Source organism: Melanostigma gelatinosum (genome assembly GCF_949748355.1).
Source record: "Melanostigma gelatinosum genome assembly, chromosome: 18".
NCBI lineage: Eukaryota > Metazoa > Chordata > Actinopteri > Perciformes > Zoarcidae > Melanostigma > Melanostigma gelatinosum.
Window position 1 is genome coordinate 7,026,777 of NC_136651.1, and position 25,988 is coordinate 7,052,764.

Consider the following 25,988-nt stretch of genomic DNA (forward strand, 5'->3'; position numbering starts at 1 on the left):
CAGATTGTATCCTGTGTAAGGCCAAATGGCTCCATGGTCGTATTTGGAGATGACGGCAGCCCATAAACATGTGTTTCTGGCTCCGGTCCTGAAAAATAAATTGAATTTGTGTATAAGAAGGAAAACTTGAAAGTAACCTGCAGGAAAGGCCATAGATGGAAGAAAACACCATTATTATCATCATTTCGCCCAACAATAAAGGCTATATATGACTCATAACATCATTATAGTATGTCTTCGATTCTGTAAGCCGATAGTGTTTCAGGTGAGTCATAAGGCAAGCTCTGCTGAATCAGATGAATATAATAGTATCATATACAAATAGGACATGTTTGCATTATGTGATTTAAAAAAATAATTTAAAAAACTGCCATAGTGAGAAAATCTCATTGTGACATAAAAAACAGAAAAAAGGAAAAGACATCCTACTTGTTCCTTGTTATGTATGCAAGTAGAAATTTAAGTACTTCCATTTAAGTCTACTTTCTACTCCTGTTCCACTACACAACAGAGTGAAATATTGTACTTTTTACATTTAATGAGAAGTCTCTTTACAATGCCAGTGCTGATGTGGAAGTGTCATCAAATCAGGGAGAGAAGTCAAGAGAAGAAGCTGTAGATGCAGCAAGTCATCGGGTTAACATGTCACAGCAATTGTTGCAAGAGACCAGTCGAGTAATTGGGCATTTTCACCACCTGCATACAGCATGTTCAACAATATTTCAATTAAACCCCAAAGCAAATGCAGCCTCAATACAGAATATCCTCCATTGTTCCTTTTTGTCGCTGTTAATATGTTTAAGAGTTTGTCTATTTCACTCTTTATTCTGTGCGAGTGCTCTGCTCTCAAGCGTGTTGAATAACTACTAAATGATATTACTTGCGCTTAGCGATTGTGGGAGTTTGTGTATTCCAACATATTGCTATAGGTTTACGCAGGACAATGCCATGAAGCTGTAATAAAGACACCAGACAACACAAAGAGCAATTGTCATATTCACTTTATTAAGATACTTTCAGACAAAACATATATTTCTTCGGAGACAACGTGGAATTACATCAGATTAGTACTATCTCAAGAAATGGACCCATTTTCAATGGTACAAAAGGAAACACTGCATTTTATACTTGATTAAATCAAAGCAGACATTCTGACGTGTTGTTAAGGCTTCAGCTTCTTTGGTAAGAATTCAGAATACGGACATTGTTAAGAGACTGGAGCAAGGATCCGCTCACATAAATGTAGGCATAGTTTGTATTGTACACCTACAACACAGACACAGATACTGTGTATGTGCGCACACACACACACACACACACAGATATTGTGTTAACTGTGTAGACTGCCTGTGGATGAGGAAGCTGTTGTCAGAGGTAAAGAAGGGATCTGCAGTGAATTAACTGGCAGCCTGTCTGATTTTACTGTCAGTGCTCAGACAGAATCTGTCAGTCACTGTGGCTGGTTTAACACAACGACAGAATACCTGACATTAAAAAAAAAAAAATCTTAAAATGAAATGAAAAACTTCTCAATAACCACATTTGTACTGTTTTAAGTTTGACTGTTCCCTGCACTCGACAAGCTTGTGAGTGTTGAATATTTCCTTTAGATTTTCCTCTGAGGCGAGACATTCTGTCTTTCAGAAAGTACTTCCCCATCACACCCAGTGAAGATAGTACAATGAGCGCAATACAATGTCAGGATGTCAGTATCGGAGGAGATATGCCATGTTTTTTTGGACAGAAGGAGAATCTTAGGGTCAGAGCAAGTCAAACAGGGGTAAAAAAACAAACATCTTTCCGTCTTTGACATGCGATGTGACATGCACTGTCTGTGACTACATTGTAATCAAAACCCAAATCTATACGAGAAGGAGAAAAACTAAAATAACATTTATGCATTTGACGAGTGCCTTGATTAGGAATTGTCCCAGTTCTCCAAATACGTAAAAGAACAAAGTCTGTTAAGAAAAAGGTTCAAAGTAAGAAAATTATACAACATTTGCACAAAAATACATGGTAAAAAAAACTACATATGGACATACACGTTTACCTCATCATATTGCACAAATACTCAAGTGGCAATTTGTACTGGCCCTCTTTGTTCTCCGTCTCTACACAAATACACAAAGAAAATCAGGCACACACAAAGGATTGTGCATGCACACACACACTGAGCTGGAGAGGGGGGGGGGGGTAAGAGGCTACATAGCTCACATACAATGAGGAGACAGATTACATACACAACAGTCGTTTTGGAATACGCTGAATACTGAGATTAGGGTTTGAAGGTGAATAAATTATTTCAACAAAATCAGAAGACAAGTAAGTATTTGGAGTGTGAATATATGTATACATATGCATGTAAGGGTAATCAGTGTCATTGTGTCAAATGTATAGAAAGAAATGTTTTAACATCACAATTGTGGTGCTTGTGTCAAAGCTATGTACTGTGGATACAAATGTGTTACTTATTCCACAAGCCGTGTGATGGCAATATTTTTTAAAAGGTAACGGAGTGGGAAAAAAAAATGAAATTACATTTACATTTGTACATTGAAACAAATATTGGGTTCACGGATCAACCGTCACTGTACAGTTGTAGCCCTCATGAGTCCTTATTGTGCATCTATTCAGCTTCTGTCTAGCATTAGCACTGCAGCGGCTGATGCAGCCTATCAAATGTAGAGAGCAGAAGTAAATCATTTGAATGAGGAATGCGTCCCTCTCAAGTGACAGTTTCCATATCACACGTGACAGCTGGAAAGAAAGCTAGAGTTGATATTTTAAAGCAGTCTTCATGGGGTTAAAGCACAACTGAATGACTTAATGTATTGTTGCAAACAGTGCATGTAAAATGTGTTCTTATACGGTTGTTATTATTGATTATACTTTGGAGTCCAAACAGGCTGTATTCAGAGCTGGTGACTTGTATAAGAAGATGAAGTTTGAAAAATTAGGGAGAAGTGGGCTTGCAGGCGTTAAACTTAAAACTCAAAGTCAAACTGAAATAGAGCCCACAGTGTGTACAGGCCTCATGTCTCATTGTTCATTGTGAAAGCCTATCGTTTGTACCAAAAGTTCCCCCACAAGGAATTAAAGTTGGTAGGTGTTTGGTTACATCGACCCATAACATCCATCAAAAGCCTTGATCTTCAAATACTGGAAGAGTATTACGGGTTATACACCATCAGCATTGGCATTTAGTTCATCAGGGGGATGATTCAATCTGTCCAAAAATACTTGAATGCACTATATTCAGTAAAATGTGTTTTTGTATTTATGTGTTTATGTATTTTACAGAACTGACATGAATGGATATATGGTTACAACTAATTGCCAGGCAATTGTGATGGACTGAAAATGCACATTGTGCAAAGGAAAAGTACTGGAATTCCTCCAGACGGACTATTTTGGGGAAACTCCACCCTGTGGGCGTAGCTGTATGAGAACTAATGTGGGTTTTTGTACTAACTGTACACTACAAAAGTGAATATTTCTCAGTTCACATAAACAGAAGTACTTTTTGTCTTAATGGTTCATTATTTATTGTGTCCTTCGGGCCGTAAATATAATTTAGGATTGGTTTTGTTGAGTAATTAGGAAATCATGCATATATTTTCTGGAACTTCCAATAGACTGGATGGATAGAACTTGACTTTGATATGAACGGCCATATGGTATGATACAGATATCGGATAGTATTAAAATGGCACCATGACTTTGTTGTCGAGAGCTACAAATGACCGAAGAGGTCAACGACAAGATTCACCTAAAGCGACACAGAATAAAACAAAAATTGAAAAAAGGCAGAAAGTAAGATCAATTCACCAGTGAAATCTAGTATTGAGTTCAAACGTAACTCCAGAATAGGAGGTAGCTGTTAACTATTGACCTTGAAGATGAATACCCCTTTAAGTGAGCATTTCATAGACAGGTTTGAGATCCTAACATGTTGAGCTTTTCAGTCTCAGAGACGTTGTTAATAACTTTTTGGGCTGACATAGCCACAAGCCCTACATATTGTTAGAGCTTAACTGATGAAAAAACTATTTTTCATCAGTTTTTTTTTAAAAGTCGGTCTTTGGACTGGTTTGTCTCGTCTAACTATTATTGTGCAGCCATCACACAAGCACAATTCACTGAAAGGAATGCAGGGAATTTCCTGTTAGCTCTTGGGGGATATGGTTTGTTTTTCCTGTTGCTTGGAGCCAATTTTTTTTGTCTTGCCCTCTTTAACTTCCTGTCTAGGAGCTTGACTGTACAGAGAGGCCGCAAAGTGAGCGTCAGAGGCCATTGATTCAACTTCTGTCATCTGTCGCCCAGCTCCGCCCCCCCCCCACCTTCGATCCACCATTACAAACTCCCAGGTCACATACATTCCAGGCTTGGTAAGTCAAAGATGTGGGTTGTGCTTTTTAAATGAGGATCTGAAGGGGGCCAGGGAAGGGAGAAATGCTTTTTAAGCATTATTAAAGAAAACAAAAGCACAAAACCCACATAGGTGACTTTGAAGGGAGACGGTGGCTCTGCTGGTGGTGGAAATTACCATAATCTCATGCCATGCTGCTGGTCGGCGTGCTTTGGGTGCTTCCAATGCTTGCGTTGGCGCTGCTGTTCTCAGAGGGGGAAGGGTTGGTGGAGACAGGTTGCCGTTTTGCCCCTGAACAGGGACATCCTGAAGAGAGATGAGAGAGAAGCCAATAAGAACCTGATGAAAAGGGGGAAAAACGAACGAATAAAAAAAGAAAGAAAAATCTTTTACCAGGTAGATTTGCTGCAGTTGCGCTTATGTCCAGTCCAGTTGGGTACCCTGAAATAAGGAAAATAAGACAATTTCAAATACAGACAACTCAGCTCTGTATTAAACCAAAAACACTATATTGTTAGTCATACATTTACCTGTTTTAATCTTGATAAACCACAGTGCTCCAATAAGTAATACTCCAATCAGGAACCCTCCAAATGCAATGCCCAGAACACCGGGTAAGCCAAAATCAAAGCATGGTGGGGCTGAAACATATACATAAAAACAATGTAAAAACAATGTGTGCAAGCTCCAGTTAAACAACAGCAATCATAGCAACCACAAGGCAGAACTGATAGTTACCGGTTATGCCAACACAATGTAAAAATACATTTGCAGATGTTCCAGTAAGGCAAGGCAAGTTTATTTGTATAGCACATTTCAACAACAAGGTAATTCAAAGTGCTTCACATGAAACCATTAAAACCATAAAGGCAAAAGTAAAGGAGATTTAAAATATACATTGAAACAATAATCGATGTCTCCCTGAGACATTACGCTGCACGCAATCAACCATACACTGCCGCAATTCTGCAATTACTCGCACACAAACCACGTCTGGAAAAGATCTCGGCCGATCTGCGTTTTATAGTGTACGCCTTGCACGAACTCGGCCCCCGAGGAAATGGCGATATATTGTGCAGTCCTTTTAAAACCATTAAAAGCATCAAAACATAAGGCAAAAGAAAAGGAGATTTAACAGCAATTAAGAACAGTGTAAGAAATAAAATGCAGAAATGCAGGAAATTGATTAATATATTAATTGAATGCGGTTCAATTAAAGGCAGCAGCAAAAAGAAAAGTCTTCAATCTTGATTTAAATGAGCTGAGGGTCTCAGCAGACCTGCAGCTTTCTGGGACTTTGTTCCAGATATGTGGAGCAGAAAAACTGAACGCTGCTTCTCCATGTTTAGTTCTGACTCTGGGAACAGAAAGTAGACCGGTTCCAGACGACCTAAGGGGTCGGGATGGTTCATAAGGTAGCAGCAGATCAGAGATGTATTTTGGCCCTAAACCATTCAGTGCTTTGTAAACCAACAGTAGGATTTTAAAGTAAATTCTTTGTTGGACAGGAAGCCAGTGCAAAGACATCAGAACTGGGGTGATATGATCCACCCTCCTGGTCTTAGTGAGGACTCTAGCTGCAGCGTTCTGAATCAGCTGCAGCTTTCTGACAGACTTTTTACAGAGACCTGTAAACACACTGTTACAGTAGTCCAGTCTGCTGAAGATAAATGCATGGACAAGTTTTTCCAAATCCTGTTGAGACATAAGTCCTCTAATCCTTGATATATTCTTCAGGTGATAGTAGGCTGATTTTGTAATTGTCTTGATATGGCTGTTCAGGTTGAGGTCTGAATCCATAACTACACCTAGATTTCTGGCTTGGTTTGTGGGTTTTAACATCAGTGATTGAAGCTGAGCGGTGATTTTCAATTGGTCGTCATTGGTACCAAAAACAATTACTTCTGTTTTATCTTTATTCAATTGAAGAAAATTCTGGCACATCCAGTTGTTGGTTTGTTCAATACAGTTACCCAGCCCTTGTATGGGATTAGTCCCCTGGTGACATAGTTATGTAGATTTGTGTGTCGTCTGCATAATTATAATAACACACTTTGTTGCTTTCCATAATCTGAGCTAGTGGAAGCATGTAGATGTTGAACAGAAGAGGCCCCAGTATTGAACCTTGGGGAACACCACATGTCATTTTAGTCAGCTCTGATGTGTAATCAGCTACAGACACAAAGTATTCTCGGTCCTTCAAGTAGGATTCAAACCAGTTAAGTGCTGTGCCAGAGAGTCCCACCCAGATGTTTAGTCTTTCTAGGAGTATGGCATGGTCGACCGTGTCGAATGCAGCACTGAGATCCAGTAACACTAAGACTGAACTTCTGCCATTGTCTATGTTTCAGTGGATGTCGTTGAAAACCTTAACAAGAGCAGTTTCAGTACTGTGGTGCTGTCGAAAGCCTGACTGGAAAACATCAAAGCAGTTATTTACGGCCAAGAAGTTGGTCAGCTGTTGGAAAACCGCTTTTTCAATTATTTTACTTAAAAATGGGAGGTTTGATATTGGCCTATAATTTTTCATCGTTGCGGAGTCTAAACTAGCCTTCTTTAGGAGCGGTTTAATAACTGCAGTTTTTAGGGCTTGTGGGAAGACACCTGAGAGAAGGGATGCGTTTACAATTTGTAAGAGATCAGTGGTCATGCAGTTTGAAATATTTTTGAAAAAGTGTGTTGGTAGAATATCCAAGCAGCAGCAGGATGACTTCAGATGTAGTATAATGTCTTCTAGGCTTCTACGGTCGATTGAATGAAATTGTGTCACGATATTTGAATGGATGTTATTCAGAGATCGGGACAACACATATCCTGTGGTTGGTGTGGAGGCACTGACTGCTTGTCTAATTTTCTGAATTTTGTCAGTAAAAAAGGAGGCAAATTGATTGCATGCCCAGGTGGATTGGAGCTCAGCAGCTACCGACACTGGAGGGTTTGTTAGCCTATCGACGGTAGCAAATAAGGCGCGTGTATTGTTCTTGTTTTTGGTTATGATGTCAGAGAAGAATGACTGCCTTGCATTTCTAAGCCTGCTGAATCCTTCATCTCCTCCTCTGACTGGTGGAAGAGGGCCACTGATGAACACCTCAGCCTTGACAGAGCTGACTGTGTTTAACAGATCAATAAAGTCGCGCTTCAGAACTTCAGACTGTTGTTTCACAATATCACAGCTTCCTGTATGCACGATGATGTTTTTCGCTGTGGGATAGTCAGCCACGATGTCCAGGATTTTGTCTCTCATGTCAGAGACCATATCTTTCGGAAAGCAGAGTATTTTGGTGTTCTTGCTGCATAGTTTTCTGACATATTTTACAGCATAGTCACCAACAATCAGAGTCTCAGGCCCAGTCATTAGCTTTGCCTGCGGCCTTTTACTCTCACATTGACTCTCAGTTCTTACCCCGCTTTGAGGAGATAGCTGCTTATCCAGGTCATCAGATGATTTAGGATCCTGCGACAATGGAGCAAATCGGTTTTGAAGTTGTAGGCTTGGTTGTTGTAGAGGTGTTTTGCAGATTTTACTTTCCTCAGCTGTCCTTGGCTTTGTCCGTCTGGGTGCAGGGGTTGAGGAGGAGTTCTGCCTGTGTGCTAGTGCAGGCCAGCCACTCGCATCACAAATCTCAGGGCGCTGGGCTCTGCCTGTTAGTCGTCCTCCCACATATTCTCTCTTCGGCTTTGCACCGAGAGAGTTCCAGGGACGACCACCATCCGAAGATTCATTATCTGCTCTCTCCTCCTGTTTCTTGGTAGGCCTGGTTGTGCTAGTTAGCTGTGTCTTAGCTAGCGTTTGTCCAGTGTTTTGAGTCCATGGTAGAGTGGTATCATTCCCACACAGTCCATTTACCTCCACGTTTACTTCTAGTCGGTGGATTTTTGTTTCCAGGACTACAATCTTCTGTAGGAGTTTGTAGTAGTCATCCGTGGAGAAGGGAGGCATCTTGCTGCTACTTAGCTTTAACTTAGCTGCTAGTTAGCATTAGCTAACAATCCAAATAGCTCGACAACTTTCTGGATTTGTCTTCACTCAAACGTTGAAGAGTGATATATGTGATATTTCTGGCAAATTGAAGCAAGAAAATGCAAGAAAATGCAAGCAGAGGTAAGCAGAGGCAAGAGCCAGCAGCAAAGCGACTGCACTCTCTCAGCAAGGTCTCACAAGAAGAATGCTCCTTGCAGTAGGTGGTCAATCGCAGTGGACATGCTGATATTGTTTCATTTGCACGTGATGATGCAAGTTGTCCATGTAACAGAAGTGAGATTTTACTTTATATGTACAAATCCAGAGATATATTATACAGTACGTTTGACTCGGGAACAGCAAGAAGTTCATGGATTTCAGCAACCTTATCAGATTGGCTGATTTCTCTAGAGAACCGTAGCAAACAAGATGGACCAGTTGCCAGCACCACATTTCCTTGCAGTGTAACCGAACACCCACACAGAAATTTTACTGGCGTGTCTAGTGAATATATCTTTTCAGGTATCTTGGATTCAAGATGGAGTTTCCTGGCATGCACCAATAACGGCGTTTTTTTAACCTGATTTCAAATACATTGAGCATGCAATGACGATACATGTTTGACAAAGAAAGACATGACTATAAGTGTACTGTGATGGAAAGACATCATGCAAGTTTTAAGTCTCTGCAAGTTGATTTACATTGTAGCATGAGCCAAAACCAACAGCTGCCTCAAAGGTTAATTTAAAGCTGATGGTATAGATTCTAAAACGACCAACAGCACTGAAAAACATATGCAAATTGTCCCAGCTACGGTGTGGTCCTTTAATAATACCTTTCCTCCTCCTAGTTACCATGGCAATAAAAGCAAAGCCCTTGCAGTAAATATAACAGTCATCTACTTTGCAGGGTTAGCCCGCAGCCGAACTGAAATATAAAAAAAAAATGTGCTCATTGTCTCTGTTCTAATTAATGATACAAACTTTAATTCAACATCAAGTTTGACATTGGTGATGTTCTGTGTGCCGGCTTAACCCGCACAATGTGCTTCACTGCTGGCAAACATAAAAATCTGCGCCAGTAGCTGTGAAAAATATTATTTCCTCAAAGACTAAAACTTGCTCAAGCCCAGGACACTGTGGCACAGACATCCGTTACTAGCCTGGCAAGGCCATTCCAATTTCGCTTTGCTTATTGTGGTCTGGCAAGCCCGTGAATTGATTACCTTGAGATCAACGTCATTCCAAGAAGGCTGCACAATAGATGTTTGACAGTTTTCCCCTTCATTTAGACATCACCTTAAACTCAGCATGGAGTTTTACCAGCGATTTTCAAGCAGAAAGCAGTTTGAGGGTTTGGTATTTGGCTGAATTAATTATATTAATCGTTACCAGACTTATTTTTTTATTATTATTCATTTATGAATGTAGTTTGACTCTGCAAGGCCAATAACATAGCCATATGTGTGCATACTATGTGTTGCATATCAAGACAAAACTGCACAAACACTTGCTTTTCCTTCTCCGTTGCTTCTGCTACCTGTAGAGATCCTCCCACAAGTTTCGAGAACATTTGGAAGAAACTAATCATCACCTTTGCACGAGTTTCTCTCACCTGCCTCTGCTGCCTCCTGCCTCCTGGTGGAATGTGCTCGGTGCTTAGTACAATACTAGGCCTCATACAATATAGCTCCCCTTTTCCTGAAGTACATTGCAGAGAGGACATGAAGGACAGACGACGGCGGGTTTGTTTCGTAGAAACTTGCCACCACTCTGCGGATCATGTGTGTTTCAACATGTGCAAGCAAATGAAACCTGATGGCGTCGCATGTAAAATATCAGACTTTGTACTTTCCTAATGTCCGTGTAATTCAGTTGAAACGTTATACGTTCTGATATCAGTATTAAGTTGATCTAGGCTCGTTACAGAGGCACGTGCATCGCACATTGTTGTGTTTTCTGTGTAATTAAAATGAGGAAAACACCATTAAAGGCTATCATTCTGATTTTGATGAAACAATCACAAATATCGACTGATTCATTAAACATGACCCAGATTGCTGAAACAGGGACATCTTGTGGGCGTTTGAGCCGACTGCATCCCAGACAGCCAACCCAGTTCGATGATCTGTCAGCGAGGAACATTCCACGACCCCGAATGAGCCAGAAACATCACAGCAACGTGAGAAGGCTTTCTCTTGAGACCCCCCCCCAATCAGTCGCTGTGCTAGTTTGTACAAGTGAGCCTTTGACAGCAAAGCTGAATAAACAAGAGCAGGAAGCAGAAGCTCCAGTGCAGGTGGAGAGGAGGAGGCAGAATGCAGGCCTGTGTTGTGACTCCCTTGAGCCCTCTGTATGAAAACGTACCAAACAGGAATGATTGCTGAATGGAGCACTCAGTTCGTGACAGAATGCAGTCTGCTAGTCCAGCTGATATGACCCTTGTATCTCTGACAATGGAACCACATAAACACACCTACCAAACCAACATGTTCCTGAACAACTGGCATTATATATTCCTGTATTCCAGGTCCCAGTATCCAGGGACAAGCATTTTTAATTGCATAAATTAAAGCAAAACAGCAAAGAGGAGGACAAACAGGACACAGGAAGAGTAGGATGAGTAGTTTAGTCTGCTGCAGCACTGACATACCATGCTTTATCTTTCTCCTCTAGAAGGAAATGGAGGATGAAGGAAGCTTAAAGAATAAACAAATCTATTATCAGGCTTACAAAAGAAGTCTGACAAACTTCAGGTGATTCACCATTTAATCACGGCTTCTACTTCCTTTTGTCTTACTGAAATTAAATCATTTGAAATGTTCCTAGAAATGAGTCATCTGTCTGGAGACTATTTTTTTCCTTGAAGAAAAACATATTTCTGAGTCAACTGTGTTGAACAGCACCAAGGCCCAGTGGCTGTGTTTGGACAGCAACACAGTCAGACTCCCTTGGCAACACAAAGGATTTCACCCCCTGTCCCCCGGGGGCCATTACTTCTGATTGTGGCCACAAGGTCAGCCTGCAGACCTTCCTAAAGGACGAGGCCCAGCTGGGCAACCTCTCACTGGCTTCACTGCGTATCCTGAGTTCACTGCTATGACAACCGCCCGCCCAGCATTAGTAATTCACTGGCCAAGCACTAGACTAGCAATTTAGTCCTGAGAACAAAAAGGGTGATTCAAAAGTTTATGTTTTTCACCTAAGAGTTTGGAGAGTTTATTCTTAGAGAATCAATCATTTAGGAAACTGGAGCAATTGCTTTGTTCGTTTGTCGATTGTGCTGTTGAAGCAAACGCGCCTACATGGGGTTGTGAACAATCTTGTTCCACTGAACTGCCAATTTTACTGTATACATTATATAATATTTATATTATAATATTTACATGACGACAGGAATAAAAAAGAAAACTATGATGAAAATAATCTAACATGTAGCATTGAATTGCTTTGTCATTTATTTATTTTTATGTCGGGAAACTTTTGATGAGTAAGTTATTGTAGGAAAAGAAGAAAGAAGAGAAAATCAGCTGTATTAATAGCTGTCCCTAATAATAGGATTTGGTCCAATCTGGTCAAATGAGGGTTTAATCAGCATCTGAACTGGATCAAAGAAGTTAACTGATCCAGATTTTGGAGTTTATACTGAACTCACTTGGTGGTTGCAGACACGGCTGGGCAACCTCCAGATTCCTCTTCACTCTTCCTCCATCTCCACATTGCTATCAAGGTAGGGAAAGAGAAACACTTATCACGGTCACTTTGTCACAAGTGTGTCATTTAACATCATTTAAGCCTCAGTGGTTTTGCTGAATACGAAGAGAAGCCAAGTCCCATAAAAAAACGCTCTCACCATGACAGATCTACACATTCATATAAATTATTCTAGACAACCAAGGGAACGTTGTAACACAGATTCGACATCCTTACATGCCATGTTTTATTTAAAATGCTATGCTATAGTTGATGAACTCCTACCTCACTGTGACAAAGTTTGACGGCGCATTCCAGGTCCCATGTGGTCAGCTCTTGGAGCTGATCTAAGGAGAAGCTGAGTCGGGTGCTGCTGGGACAAGAATTTAAGGAGCAGGCCTCTGGCATGAAGGGCAGCTCTTTCAGAACTGGGCATGAGCCCATGGAGCGCACAAAGCAGCTGATCACCTTGATGGTCAAGGCGATATTTCCGAAAGTGTGTACTGAAATCTACAGGAAACAGAGAAAACATCAAATAAACTTTTAGCAGAACTTGAAAAGCACAAGAATATACTGACCGATATTGTATATTAAGTGCTAATATTTAGCTATTTTTGTGCAGGAGTTGTATTGAGAGATATACAGCGAAGACGGTGAATGATTTCTTACCTCGGCATATATTCTCTTGTCACTCTGCACCTTGGTGGTGGGGTCCAGGGGAGAACGGTAGTCTGGGGAGGTGTATAGCTGCATCAGCAGAGGCATCTGGTGAGGGGCATTAGTTATAATGGGAGTGGCTAGCGTTGGTGCTGCTTCTACAACTGAAAGAAAAATGGCTAAAATTACAAGAGATAAACCATGTACATCCATTTTGATCAACTTCTATTGAGCGTAATATGGGGGTAGTTGTCCTTTATTGGGCACACTATGCTATTATTCCACTCTCTGAGGTCGATACCCTCCTCAAGACAACGTTTTTTAGGATTGGCTTTTTAGGAAAGGCTTATACAAAGGATTTTAAAAAATAACTAAAAGAATAACAACTCAGGGTCGTTCAAATTGCAGCACATTGTGTATGTAAAACAATACATTGAATGTAATAATGATAATTGTGACATAATTGTGGCATTATGTCATAATACCATGCGTGGGCTGTGTCTTTTTGCCGTACTCCATCGACTCTCTTTGTATGAAATGCCTCAAAGTTGAAAACAACTTTTTTTTTTTTACACTTCATCGTCTTACCAACAGAGTTGTCTTTTTTTCCAAGAACCAGTGAAACCATAGAGTCCTCTGGTCTGAGTTCAGTGTAGCTGGTGAAAGTAGTGACTTTGAAATGATCTAAAGCCTTCTTTTGCACCTCCTCCGCATTGTCGCTGTCCAGTGTAACAAACGGTGCGATTCTGTGTGTGAATGTGGTCAGCAGGATGTCATTGGTGGACTGTAGAAAGAGAAGAGGAGTTCGCATAAATCAGCAGTGACTTAGAGACTGTCTATCAATTAACCCCGTTATTAAGTAAGCTATGTCACACTATTGTCAGATCCAGTCATCTCACATGTGGTTGTGAGACGATAAATATGCTAACTTTCTATGTATATGGGTGAGCTTACACCAAATTGGGCGTGCTGTGGGTTGATGATGGTCCATGTGGTGCCCCGAGGGCCTCTCAGGAACACGCTGGTCTTCTGGGTGTCGATGCGAAGTGATACGTTGCTGCAATATGAAAAACCAAAAAATGACAAGTGAATTTTTTTTTTTCCAACAAAGATGGGAAAACAATTCCATAAGATGCCATGTCTTGTGAATCTCGAGGTTTACCGAGTGGTGGAATTATCCGGGATGTTTATGATGTGAAGCTCAGCTTTATCACTGGGGTTCTCTGGCTGTGGGGAGCAGAATTTGAAGGAAGAAGCCCGGGGTGCTGTTTCAATCTTCATAAAGTGCTTCTCTAATGCATCCTCATTTCTGAGTATGCAGGAAGGGGAGCCAGGTTTGGTTCCTGTAAAACCACAACTGTTAATTTTGCATTGGTTGCGAAACAAAAATGACATTCCAGGGGAAATTCTGAGAAATAAAATTATTTCCTGCACGCATAACCTCATAATAAAGACAACAGCTTGAAAGAAAATGGACTGCCAGCACTTCTGTTTAAATGCTTGATTGAAAAAAAATGGGGTAGTGGCTGCAATAAGCAATTACATTTTGTTTTTAACATTTATTCAACAGGACAGTCGAGACTATTTCTGTTCAGTGAGGCTGATAACAGAAGTGCGGTTAACAGTGTTTGACTGTAGCAAGCACCAGGGAGCCATAGGCCAATCTGCAACAAAAGACCAAACTGCTGGGGACAGGCACATTACCTCGCCTTTCCCCCGATGGGAGATGTTCCATGAGCAATCTCATGAGAGTAAACTATGCTCAGCCTTTGACCAAATAATGCTGACTGATGGTTTACAGGTGCACCCTGGGGCAGTGCCTAAATTGCTACGCACAATTTGTTTCAAAACACTACACTGTAAATGGGAATGATATATCTCATAGCACCTTGTATACCTTGTCACGCTAATAGCTGACCAGTGTGAAAGACACAATCAGCATGTTTGAGCCAAACGTTGATTCAAACTTAAATCATCCAAAATACTGTGGAAAGACGTTGGACATAAAAGCAGCATCACCACCGTTTATTCTACCTAAACTCATGTCAAAGCTAATCGTTTGCCCAGATCTCGTTAGCGAGGCTTTATTAGCAAAAATGTGTGCTTGCATCGAGCATCCCGCTGCTACTGCTGCTGGCAATAGCAACCAATGATATTGGTTACGTCCAGCCTTTACTCAGACATGAAAGCTCACTTTAAATCACAGAGCTTTTGTGCCCCCCTCTTCAGCATCGGTGGCCTGTCAATGTTCAGGTATTTGTCGATAACACGTATTGAGAAAAGTGAAGTGAGCTTTAGTCGTGCTGTATATTTTGGATTATTGAGTATAAAGCTCTTTCAGTTTGGCTGCAAACACAAAACTCCACATGCTTGCTGCTCAATATATGCGGATGGTAAAATAAATAAAACTGTTTAGAGGTAGGGTTGTTTGAGGCTACACGGATTCTCTCGGTATTAAATCCGTTTTTTGCTTGTGATAGTGATCATGCGGACATTTAGCTCACTGCTGTATGCGATAAAGGATTGGTGGGTACACAAAGCGCTCCCCTGGAAATGTCTAGAATGGTCCCGCATGAGACTTGTCCGCATTAGTATGGGCAGTCAGGTGTGTACATATAAAATGTGACAAGTAGAAGAGCGACAATGTTTGATTTTTTTAGAATTGCATTCAGCATCTTAAGTACATAGACTTGACCGCAATATATTTCAGTCAACTTATCTTCCCCTCTTGGTTTACGGAGCCTTTGTAGGAGAATGGCCGTACGGCAGCTGGAGCTTGGCCCCCAAACCGTATTTTAAAACAGCATGGCGTCTGGTTCTGTATGTAATGCAGCTTTGCGGGATGAACGTTGTCACTCTTTCAGTCTGCTCTGTACATAGCCATCATCTGATCCTCCATACTGAGTAACATATTTTCTAGTTCGAAAAACAAAATGTGGAAAGCACCTTATTGGATTTATTTTCATTAATTTATCTGTCTGTAGTCCATGTAATTATTAAAAATCAATGCACAGGTGTTCTGAGGTCCTCTGCTTTGTGTTCCTACAACTTGACATGGGCACATTGGAAATCAGTGTGTTGATGTCATACTGTACAGTAGTATAATGTCTTCCTAATTAGTAAATAGAAATGTAAAAAAAAAAAAAAAGTGAGAATATAGAATATGCAAGCATTGAAATGTGCTATTTCACTGCAATGCAGTCCTCGTCAAAAGCACAGCGTTTCCTCAGTGATTTACACGAGAAAGGGATTTCACACACACTTACGATAAGAGAAGGTCGGTGATTCATTTCTCCGAGAGAGAGCTCTGTAAACAAACAAGCTCACCTTTTGTTCCCGTCGATGACATGGTTTTCAGATTTCTGACTGTGGTGAATGAAGTCACACCGCCAAACTTCTGTGCTGCCCACTTGACCAGCTCCTCGTCTTGAGTCGGGAAGTCTTGCTTGTGGATGTTGTTTTGATGTTGAGTACCATGAAGACTGAGCGTGGAGTCATTGTTAATCTGGAAAGTAGAGCCCAAGTCACGCCAATCAGTTTCATTCAAATACTATTTCCAGAAAGAACACAGTCAGAATCACCTAAGCCTTAAAAGGCATGAGTCTGCCTCCTGCAACAACATAGAATTTAGTGAGTCAGCTTTACATCTATTTATATTTACCTCACATCTTCTCACATTTTGTCATATCAAACATATTTGCCCATCCCTGTCACACTCCGCTATAACGGATTCTTACCCTCCACCCAACGCTCCCTCTATTCTCTGAGCAGGGTGCTGTTAAAAAAAAATGTTTATTATGGTTAAGTGTCCACGAGCCCAGTTGCACAACCCTGTTGGAGCCACGGTCTTTCCTTTGCTTCCTGACTGGGGCCAGGAAATGGGACCTTTTTTAGCTTTGTGCGTCACCACAGTCGGCTGGAATCTGGCTCCATACAAGGTATAAATATATACATCCATCCCAGCGACTAGACACCGCTGTTTCCTTGTCTGGGCCAATGGGAAATAATGGAGTTTACATTAAGCTGTGCGTGAATAAGAAGGCAGCGGAGTGCTTCTTCTTCTTCTTCAGTAGGCTTCTTGACAGTTAGACATAATGTACTCAAGAAATAAGATTTTGTCAACAGATTTTGTCCTCCTCTTCTTCAAAGGACCAAAGGCTGAAGTGGAAAACAAAGATCTGTATTTGCACTGAACCTCTTGATTTTGCAAACACTTATGCTCAAATTATTTTAGAAAGAACTGTGTTTTCTGCTCATCAGTGTGTTAATGTTTATAAAGCATGAGCATGCTTGTTTCAACAATGAAAATCCCTCTCCTGGCCTGTCTGGTGTGAATGACTATGTGTGTGTGTGTGTGTGTGTGTACTTGCGTCACGAAGCGAGACAGAAACAAATGGTGAAAACCAAGTAAGCCTGAGGGAGTCATTGGTCTTTCTACATGAATATTTGATTGACGCGAGATCAAAAACAACGTGAAGGGAAACGATGGAGATAAAAGAGGGGAAACCAGTCACAACCGAACCAGGGCTGGGGAAGGGAACAATGGTACACATACTAATGATTACAGTGGAACTGAACTCAGATTAGTCTCTGAAATCTGTTTGATATTCTGCAGGCACACAGTAAAGTTCAAAGAACTCAACGACGTTTTGAGAGAAAAGCGCATCCGAGTCTACAGCAACATAAAGTTCTGATGATACTTCTTTCCCATCAGTCAGCCTAGGGATGGATGGATGAGTTTTTAGTGCCAGGCTCCTTCTGTTCCTTTTGCCAATTCAATATCTTCGATTCTTCCATAAAAGATGATGCATTTAATTGATGTTAGTATATCTTCGGTAAGTATATTATACTGCATCATGTGTGAACTGCAGTGAAAAACTTGCTTTTGCGACTAACAATTAATTAGACTCACAAGACTTAATCGATAAAAATCTTGCTGTCCATTTTTTCCTCGGGCAAGCTTTTGAAGGCCAACGAGAGCTGTGATTCTGACACTGAGCCAAGCTGTCAAGCTGGTGACGTACTTTCTCAGACGCAGAACAGATGCTGTTTCTCTGACACGGCAATCTGCAGTAAAACACTATTATCCCCCAGTGATGCTGCTCATCCCACAAAAACATCCTGCAGTCACCGGCAATGTTGTCCAGGCTCTCGACAGGACGTGATACAGCGCGTGGTATCACACAGCTGTCAGCATATCAGTAACTGGTGACTTTCCTGTAAATATTCCATCCCCCTGATTGGTCAGCTCGGATTTTTATTTTATTTATTTATGTGTTTTATGTCAAGGGTTAGCCCGTTATTTATATTTGCTGATAATGTACAAAATGGCTGGCCCTTTTACAAAAATATAGCTTTTTATATCTTGTCTGTCCAGTAGTTTCAATTGATGTGATGTCAGTATGAAAGTACATTAACATACTGGTTAGTTAATGAACACAGTAACATTAATTCATCTTTACTTTTCTTTGTCAGCGTGAAATTATTTGTGTGCTGAAACGGTAAGAAATTGATGGTTCTGACAAGTGATGCATTCGTGTATAGGAGGAAAGCTCTGACATGCAGCTGCCAAACTGATTTGCACTTATGAGTACCCGTAAGTGCATGGGAGGCAAACAATCAGCTACAAGCGTCACGATAGACAAAATGTGAACGTCGGAGCTTTTAATCTTTTAAAAAAGTTACCGTTTGGCCGTCGCCTGTCACATCTCAAGCGTTCCTAAGACAACTTTAATTGAACAATCCAAGATAACACAATTATAATGTCAGTTTGTGGAAGGAATAAAGATGAGGAAATGTCAATTGTGAGTGTTCGTCTTCGGGAAGTTTTAAATCTCACTTCAACTGTCACGCTGTACTAATGTGAAGTGACACCAGTGACTGCCTCTAAAATAAGAAACACATATTACTCGGAGTACAACTTCGACATGAGAATCTGACACCAGTTCATGTAATTTGGAGTTGGTGCAACAAAACAGCACAGGAGGCTGAAACTGCTCAATTCAACTGACTGAAAAGATTAGGACAATAAATAATGTAACACATAGAACCTCAAAATCATTTGTATTTGGGTTCTTTAACACATCTAGATGCTAAATAGTTTAAATATTGGTTCAATATCAGTTCGAGGCAATGCCAATTTAAATACCAAAATAGTTTGACACACTTCAATGACCAAACGGTGACAACCGCAGCAACACTTTCCCCCACAACAGTATTATTCCTCGATTTCATTAGACACTCAAACAGCTGAATAAAAGTTGTTTCTTAGCCTCCCTGGATTTAATTCACAGATATAATCAGCAGGCACTGTGTAAAAGTGGGAATCTCCAATTTTATTGGAACATTAATTTTACAGCCGATGCCATCAGCCCCTCTCGTTGCTGGCCCACTTATCTTACTGATTTAGAGCGTGGATAATAAAAACTCAAAAACACAAACTGCCTCGTGCAGAGCAGCAACTGCGAATATATATATATATATATATATATATATATATATATACACAGAAAACCAACATGGTTCATTGTCTCTCTTAAACTGCTCTCTCCAAAAAGCGGCACAGCTGTGGCAGTTTGACAGCATGCAAAACAGCTGGCACGAGATAGAAGCTCAGTAAATCTGGAGACATTTTAAAATGACACAACACAGAAACAACAACACTTCATTTTTCATGATTACTTCGCACTTGGTTGACATTTTCTTGTATCAATAGCAAGCTTGAGTAATGGAATCACATACAACAGAGTAGCACATGAATGAAATGTTGTGGTATGTTGCACGATCGGCATTTGATTTCCCCTTCACTGTTCAATAAAAAAAAGGCGTCACTCACATAAATGTTGACGTCGGTGTTGAGGACGTGTGCGCCGTAGGCCTTGTTTGGGGAGGTGAGGATGAGGTTCATTGGCTTGGCGTTGGTCATCTCCAGAGAGAACATGTTGATATCCTGAGAGGAGACGAAAGCAACATATTCCAACTCAGTTACTTTTAAAGGAATCACAATGCACTTCACACATTAAAAGTTTACAGTGCCACTTATTTCGCTGGAAATCCAATGCGGCTTGGGCATGATAACGAGATAAATACTTCTAATTGTGTGTGAAAGCCAGTACTTTGGAGTTTAGCATTGTGTTGAAGGCAGAGAACGTTTGGCAGTCGAGTTAATCTCCAGGTAGAACACTGGGACTGATCAGGAAGACAAAGAATTCAAGTGGCATAGATATTCACTCACTGTGAAGCCATCCATATGTTGACTACTGCACTGCCTATCATGAGTTTTTTTGGCAAGTGTACCATGCTGAGTGTGTGCAGTGTTTTACAAAGAAGTAAAACAAAACAAAAAAACTTCATGAAATGCTTCAAACAATGCCTCTCGCTCCTGTTACATAATCGTTAACTGTTATCATGAGCACAGTGCTGTGTTTAATTCAGCTGTGCAGTCTGGGAAACTACAAACACATGAGAGGCTCCGTTCACATGTTTATATTTTAGGAAACTTTACTGCCAAGGTACAAAAACAAAAATAGAAACATCAAAACAATAGGATTTCAGGCACAGGATGTATGATTAAAATACATTTTTTTAAGAAATAGAATATAATACGCATGTTTTCGTAAGTCTATAATAACGTGAAACTGAGAATTGTTGTGTTTTTGTTCGCTTAGAATGTGCCCTTCATATCTACTCAGGGAACGGGTTCTCCTCACCGCCGTGTTTTAACAGCCCAGAACGGACAAACCGCTGATTGCAAAACAATGGTACCGCCAGCCGTCGTCTGACTTCATGGTGTCGTCAGATGGCTTTTGATCGAGGCGAACTGTGTTACCCCGGTTTTTCACTTTGCGGCTCACGTTACCGCAGTCTGAGGGAAAAGGGAGAAGTGAGCGGAGGGCTGTTCAGTTGGTTGCAATCGCCAACCACACAGCCAACAATCCCTACGCACACTTCAAGCATTGTGTATAAAGTGTGACCTGATGTATGGGGATTTTGAAACACTCTGAGCGAGCATTTGTTTTTCCATTTGTTTTCTGTATAAAAGAGGATATAGCCATTCCCCAATTTGCAAGCCTCCCTATCTGCCATGCAGTGCCATTAAATGAGCAAGACCTCAAGTTGACGGAGTAGAGAGACATTTCGCTCATGGCACCAGGTTTAAAAATAGTTCCAGTTGCAGTTTAATTCTACACAAGTTTGATTCCATTGCTGTCCTATTGCAAAAATCAGTTGGGGATGTGACAATTATTCTTGTTTTTGGAACTTTTAAATGCCAACACATGCATCTCTCCAGAAAAAGCCGTGCCAGTCACTTGAACGGGGCTTGTCGATGGACAGGAAGCTGTCTTTGCTGTCTGCCTCTGTGTTGACACAGACATTAATGAGGTTATGTAGCTTGGTTCTATTCTTACATCTTCATGCAGTGCAAGTCCACAAGGTAAACAAAAAAAAGCTATTCAAATGTGCAATGAGCTGCATTTTCTTTCCATATTTTTATGCTGTACATCTCACTATCATTAAAACTGTGGAAAATAGGGTGATGATACCCTAGAGTAATGATAAAAGTATGAGTCATGCCATTAATAATAATAATGATACCTACTGTGTCACTCAAAATGATTGTACAGTACTCTTATTTCAATTTGTGTATTTCTTATAACTTGCAACCCGGTGTCCTCCCACATGTGGCTGATGCTGTGGTAGTTATATACTGTATATAAAACCTCATTAACATAATGTAACACATAATGTAATACCTCATTACCCATATTTTCAGCTGAGGGTAACACAATGGCGATGTGATTCGCTAATCACCCCCACAGTCACTCTATGAATCAGCCTTAATTACCATGCTCCACATGTGCATAGGGTAAAGCTGCTACTGCTGAGTTTTATGGACGTAAGTGGTGGTGAGTAAACCTTTTCTCCGTGGAATAATACGTCTGAGTTTAGAGGGTTTTTTTCCCAATAAATCGTGGTTCTAATTACTTTTACTTCTATAATGGCCCCGAGACAATTGGGTTTAGAAAAGGTGGAAGAGTCATGGATTTGAAATCAGTGCAATGTTATGACTCAATGCATTAGAAATGAACAACAGCTTTAAAAAAGGCTTTGAAAGATCTCTCCGGTGTGAGGCTTTTGTGGGAATTTAATATTCATAACATGTTAACATTTGACACCAAATATTTTATTCTGTTTATTTGAAGGTGGATTGTTTTCAGAGCTGGGCCTGCTGGGGAGACAATGAGCATGCTGGGGAAACAGCGTGAATCCCTGATATTAAATTCATTCACTTGCTAGCTGATGTTGCCAGAGCTGGATCCAAAGGAATTGTGATGAGCTCATGCTTCAGCTATGGACATTTTCAGACCCGTACAGAACAAATTAGGTCTGAGACCGTCAACAAATTGCCTGTGAGCAAAACACATTTGAAAGAGCGGCTCACATGGTGCAGTGGATAGAGGGATCGGTCATCTCACGCACACAAAAACACGTTTTTTTCTTTTTTTAATTGGCCAAAGGGGGAACTGGAATCCCCGGTGAAAACGAGGTGACATTAGTTTCTGAATGGACCAGGGATCAGGATCGACTGTAAAAAAGATACCTTTCATTTTAGTGAAGCGAGACATGACAGAGTAGACTAGACACGACAGAACGTAATACATTTGGTGACATGACAAAACAAACAACAAAAGTTCTATTAGCAATTTTGGGAGTATTAGCAATTTTGATGAATAAAAGGCACTGAAGATGGAAAGTCTCATCACAAAAATAATATAGCCTGATTGCTTTGAAGACTGAAGGAACATAAGAGGGAGTGTAATTACGTCACTTATCACAGATAGAGTCAGAGACTTTGAATTGTATTAACACAGTGTCTTCCCAAAAAAAAACACGTTCCTTTTACCTGAATCGCGTACTGAAGAGCGATGAATGAATGGCATTTCCTGTGGACTTCATTGTTCTTCAAACAGAGATAACTCAGCGGTGCTTTCCTTAAATACTCCTTTCTAATGAGCTTCATTGTCTCTCTGTCTACTTCCTCCCCTTCATCCTTTTGTGACTTCCATTCTTTTATTCTGAACTCTGAATCATGACTGTTGCTGACCCTGATCACTCACCTTTCTGCTTTTCTTCCTGCGCTTTCGCGATACAATTGTTTTCCTTTTCAGACTTTTCTGTTTTTTCTCTCGAGAGCATTTTTGAAGGGCCTTTTCTGATGCCGTTTCCAGTTATTCTTTTGGCTCACTCCCTTAACTTGAATTGGCTCCGTTGGTGTAGTCTCGGCCTCGTGCCAAGACCCTGACTACCCAAGCCATGTGTGTGACATCAATGGGCCCCGTGCAAGCAGCTCCTCCCTATGAATTAGCCCGGCCTATGCAGCCCCTTGATGCTCCCTCCACAATTCTCTGTGCGGTCAAACTGTGAGAGTCAACTGTCCCTGGCAGGTTGTAAATCAGTATGAAACACAAAAGAGATGGGGAAGAAGGCGATAAGAATAATGAAAGGACAAAGAAATGGAAGGCAAGCGCAAACCTCCCATCTGACTGGACAGTTTGGCACGAGATGAAGACGTCCGCCATCCTCCGTGTTTAGAAGAGGAATCTGTTCTAAACAGGCAGTCGAGAGCAGATATGGGGTCTGTGTTCGTAGTTCTTGTTGCCCACACAACATGATTTGTCTGGTTTTACTCTTCGGGCCTGTTGAGGAGATGGGGAATTATTTCCCTCCTATTATGCTTCAAATCTGTTTTGTAATCAAACAGCTTTTTGTTCTGATTTCCAGTACGTTGAATATGCTGCAACACTGCAGTCCATTAAATGGGACGAAATACTCGCCAAAATAGTTCAGCAACATTCATGCCAATAACCCTGTCACTGAGGCAAAGACTGTTTTCTTCTTGCACAATGTTAGCACACCTACAAAACAACACTAAGTAGGGCAACATATCTCTTACAGGCATCTGTGAGGCTAACTAGCTACATTGATAAGATACTTATATCAATGGGTCATTGTGTAACATGAAAACTAAAAACTTTGCATCCTCAATCGTCAGATTCCCAAAATACAAATCAGAAAAAATAAATCTGCACTTATACTGAATAAATCAGCTTATTTTACTGGTGAAGGTGTCCCTTAAGAGAATAATTATGACAGGATTCTCTACAGCTTTCCTAAAAGCAACTGACGGAAAGGACCTTGAGTGCTTTTATTAATTTTTATAGAGGTGATGGATTCAGGCAGGCATTGTATTGCTTGCACATACTGTAGCCCATCTGCTGAATCCAAATGAGAAAGCACGGCCAACAGAGTGTAAAATAAAAAACAGACAATAAATAAACTGCAGTTGCTTAACACAAGTTATGTGAAAGTACAACATAAAGAACTCTGAGAACCAACAGAAGAAGCAACCAAACAGAGCACACTGATAAAGAAATGACTAATGTGAGCTGACCGACAATGTTGGACAGTGAAAAATGGAGTCTGGCACAGCAATAACAACATATAGATTAAAAGTTTGCACGAGTTTCTTTCTGGTGTCATTTCCTAAAGCTAAAAGGAAAGAAAAATGACATAATACACCATCTGAAATCATGGTGTATGGTCGTTTAACTGAAAAAGAAAATTCTTTGAACACAGTCAAACATGCAGAGCCGGGTTGTTATTGAACATCTGTTTAGTGTAAAAAAAAAAAATGCAGCATGTTGGGAACGGATCTGTCCGACATGTCTGGCATCCGTTAAGGGTTAGTTAGTTATTTGGCTGATAAAATGTGGACATGGAAGTGCGTGTTTACATTTTATCGTGTGGGAAAAACATTTTGGGAATTATTTATCCAAGGGTTAGAGTTCGTACAACAACAACATTAAATGTACAACAATAACATTAACCATGACAGCGTTGCAGTGTTACAAGCATGCACAACGCCATCATCCTGAGACCAAAGAAGCAAAATGGAATTCAGCCATTATTATTTCTCTTTACACCTACACTTTTATCACTGTGAATTATAACTGTTTACTTGCGTTTGTAGCAATGACGGTCGTGTGCAACGCTTGGACCGGCACAATGCTTCTTCCTTTTACTGTAGGTGTGACTGGACTTGACAAATTGGACTGTCCACACTAAAGGATGATTATTTAGTGGATGATAACATACCCAGGACGGGCCACGGTATTGGACTTCAATGACAAGGCAGCTGTGTTGTCAGCTTGACGGATAGCTATGGTGTTGATTTGTGTTTGTTTCCTCTTGCAGGGAAGCTTTTTAATTGTCATCTACAGAGCAGGTTTTGTTTGCCTACTGAAGTTTTACTGCTAGCATACAAATTAGGTCAATTAGAGTATCTTTTTCCCATTATAATATTGCTATTTTACGAGCATAGCCTCTAACATTTCACTCACTGCCAAGCGGATTTCCCCCCTCTTTACATTTATATAATTAGCACTCAGCACCCCATTTGTATAACCTTCACATGCTTACCGTGGTGGTAAAGTTCAGGTTAAGGATGTGGACCTCTGCCTTGTCCTCTCTGATGAAGCTGGTCCAACAGCCAATTAGAATCTCACTCACGTAGACCCATGGGTTGTCATTAACCTCCATTGGATCACACGTCTGACTCGAGGCTGAAAGAAATCAAATACAAATGGTTCAGCAGTGTCAGCAGCATTCAATCAGGTTCCACCAAATAATCTCTTGCCTCCAACATTAATACGCAAATTCCTGCATTATCCAGTCCTGTGTGTCAAATGCCAAGTTGTGAGATTATGGCTCTATCCGCAGCACAATCCTGTCATATTTGGACATGAACAGCACATGAATTAAGACCACTATTTAAAAGATAGATGAACGAAGCAACATAACAGATTCCTTGTCGAAAAGAGGCTAAAGTTGTTATTAGTCACTCTGAAAGCTTTTCCCTGGTCTCAGAGTGTGGATGTTAAATGTGTGGGTAGGAACACATTGTTTAAGAACGAATCTGCCGGTTCACGTTTATCAGGCATGTCAGGATACCGGTCTGCAGTCATTCATCAAGCCTGCTCACTCTGCTCTCCGCTACGAGCCTGCTGTTTAACCTGGGCGTCCGTGTCTCTGGAGGCCGAATTAATCCAGACGAGGCTGTGCGGTCATGGATGAGGGTGGGTATAAATGCCTGGCGTTTGACCTGTGCTACGTGTGTGTGTGTGTGTGTGTGTGTGTGTGTGTGTGTGTGTGTGTGTGTGTTCTATTGTGTGTGTAAAGTGAGTATGCATGTGCACACGCTCACTCTAACTTGTCCCAATCAGGCAGGTACAAAATATACTCCAGC

The 25,988-nt window shown here is 40.8% G+C and overlaps 1 protein-coding gene across 2 annotated transcripts in view; it reads right to left on the reverse strand.

Moving 5' to 3' along the window:
- Positions 1 to 986: 986 nt before the first annotated feature.
- eng (endoglin) overlaps positions 987 to 25,988 on the reverse strand; it is a 38,329-nt gene continuing 13,327 nt past the window's right edge. For both annotated transcript variants that reach the window (XM_079289966.1, XM_079289967.1), the window contains exons 3-14: positions 25,163 to 25,305; positions 19,518 to 19,631; positions 16,010 to 16,187; positions 13,845 to 14,025; positions 13,637 to 13,739; positions 13,271 to 13,466; positions 12,695 to 12,846; positions 12,311 to 12,535; positions 11,988 to 12,054; positions 4,903 to 5,013; positions 4,766 to 4,813; positions 987 to 4,678 (exon numbers count right to left, since the gene is read on the reverse strand). In XM_079289966.1, the coding sequence (XP_079146092.1) occupies positions 4,557 to 4,678; positions 4,766 to 4,813; positions 4,903 to 5,013; positions 11,988 to 12,054; positions 12,311 to 12,535; positions 12,695 to 12,846; positions 13,271 to 13,466; positions 13,637 to 13,739; positions 13,845 to 14,025; positions 16,010 to 16,187; positions 19,518 to 19,631; positions 25,163 to 25,305 (1,640 nt within the window). In that variant the 3' untranslated portion in view covers positions 987 to 4,556. The remainder of the gene's footprint in view (positions 4,679 to 4,765; positions 4,814 to 4,902; positions 5,014 to 11,987; positions 12,055 to 12,310; positions 12,536 to 12,694; positions 12,847 to 13,270; positions 13,467 to 13,636; positions 13,740 to 13,844; positions 14,026 to 16,009; positions 16,188 to 19,517; positions 19,632 to 25,162; positions 25,306 to 25,988) is intronic.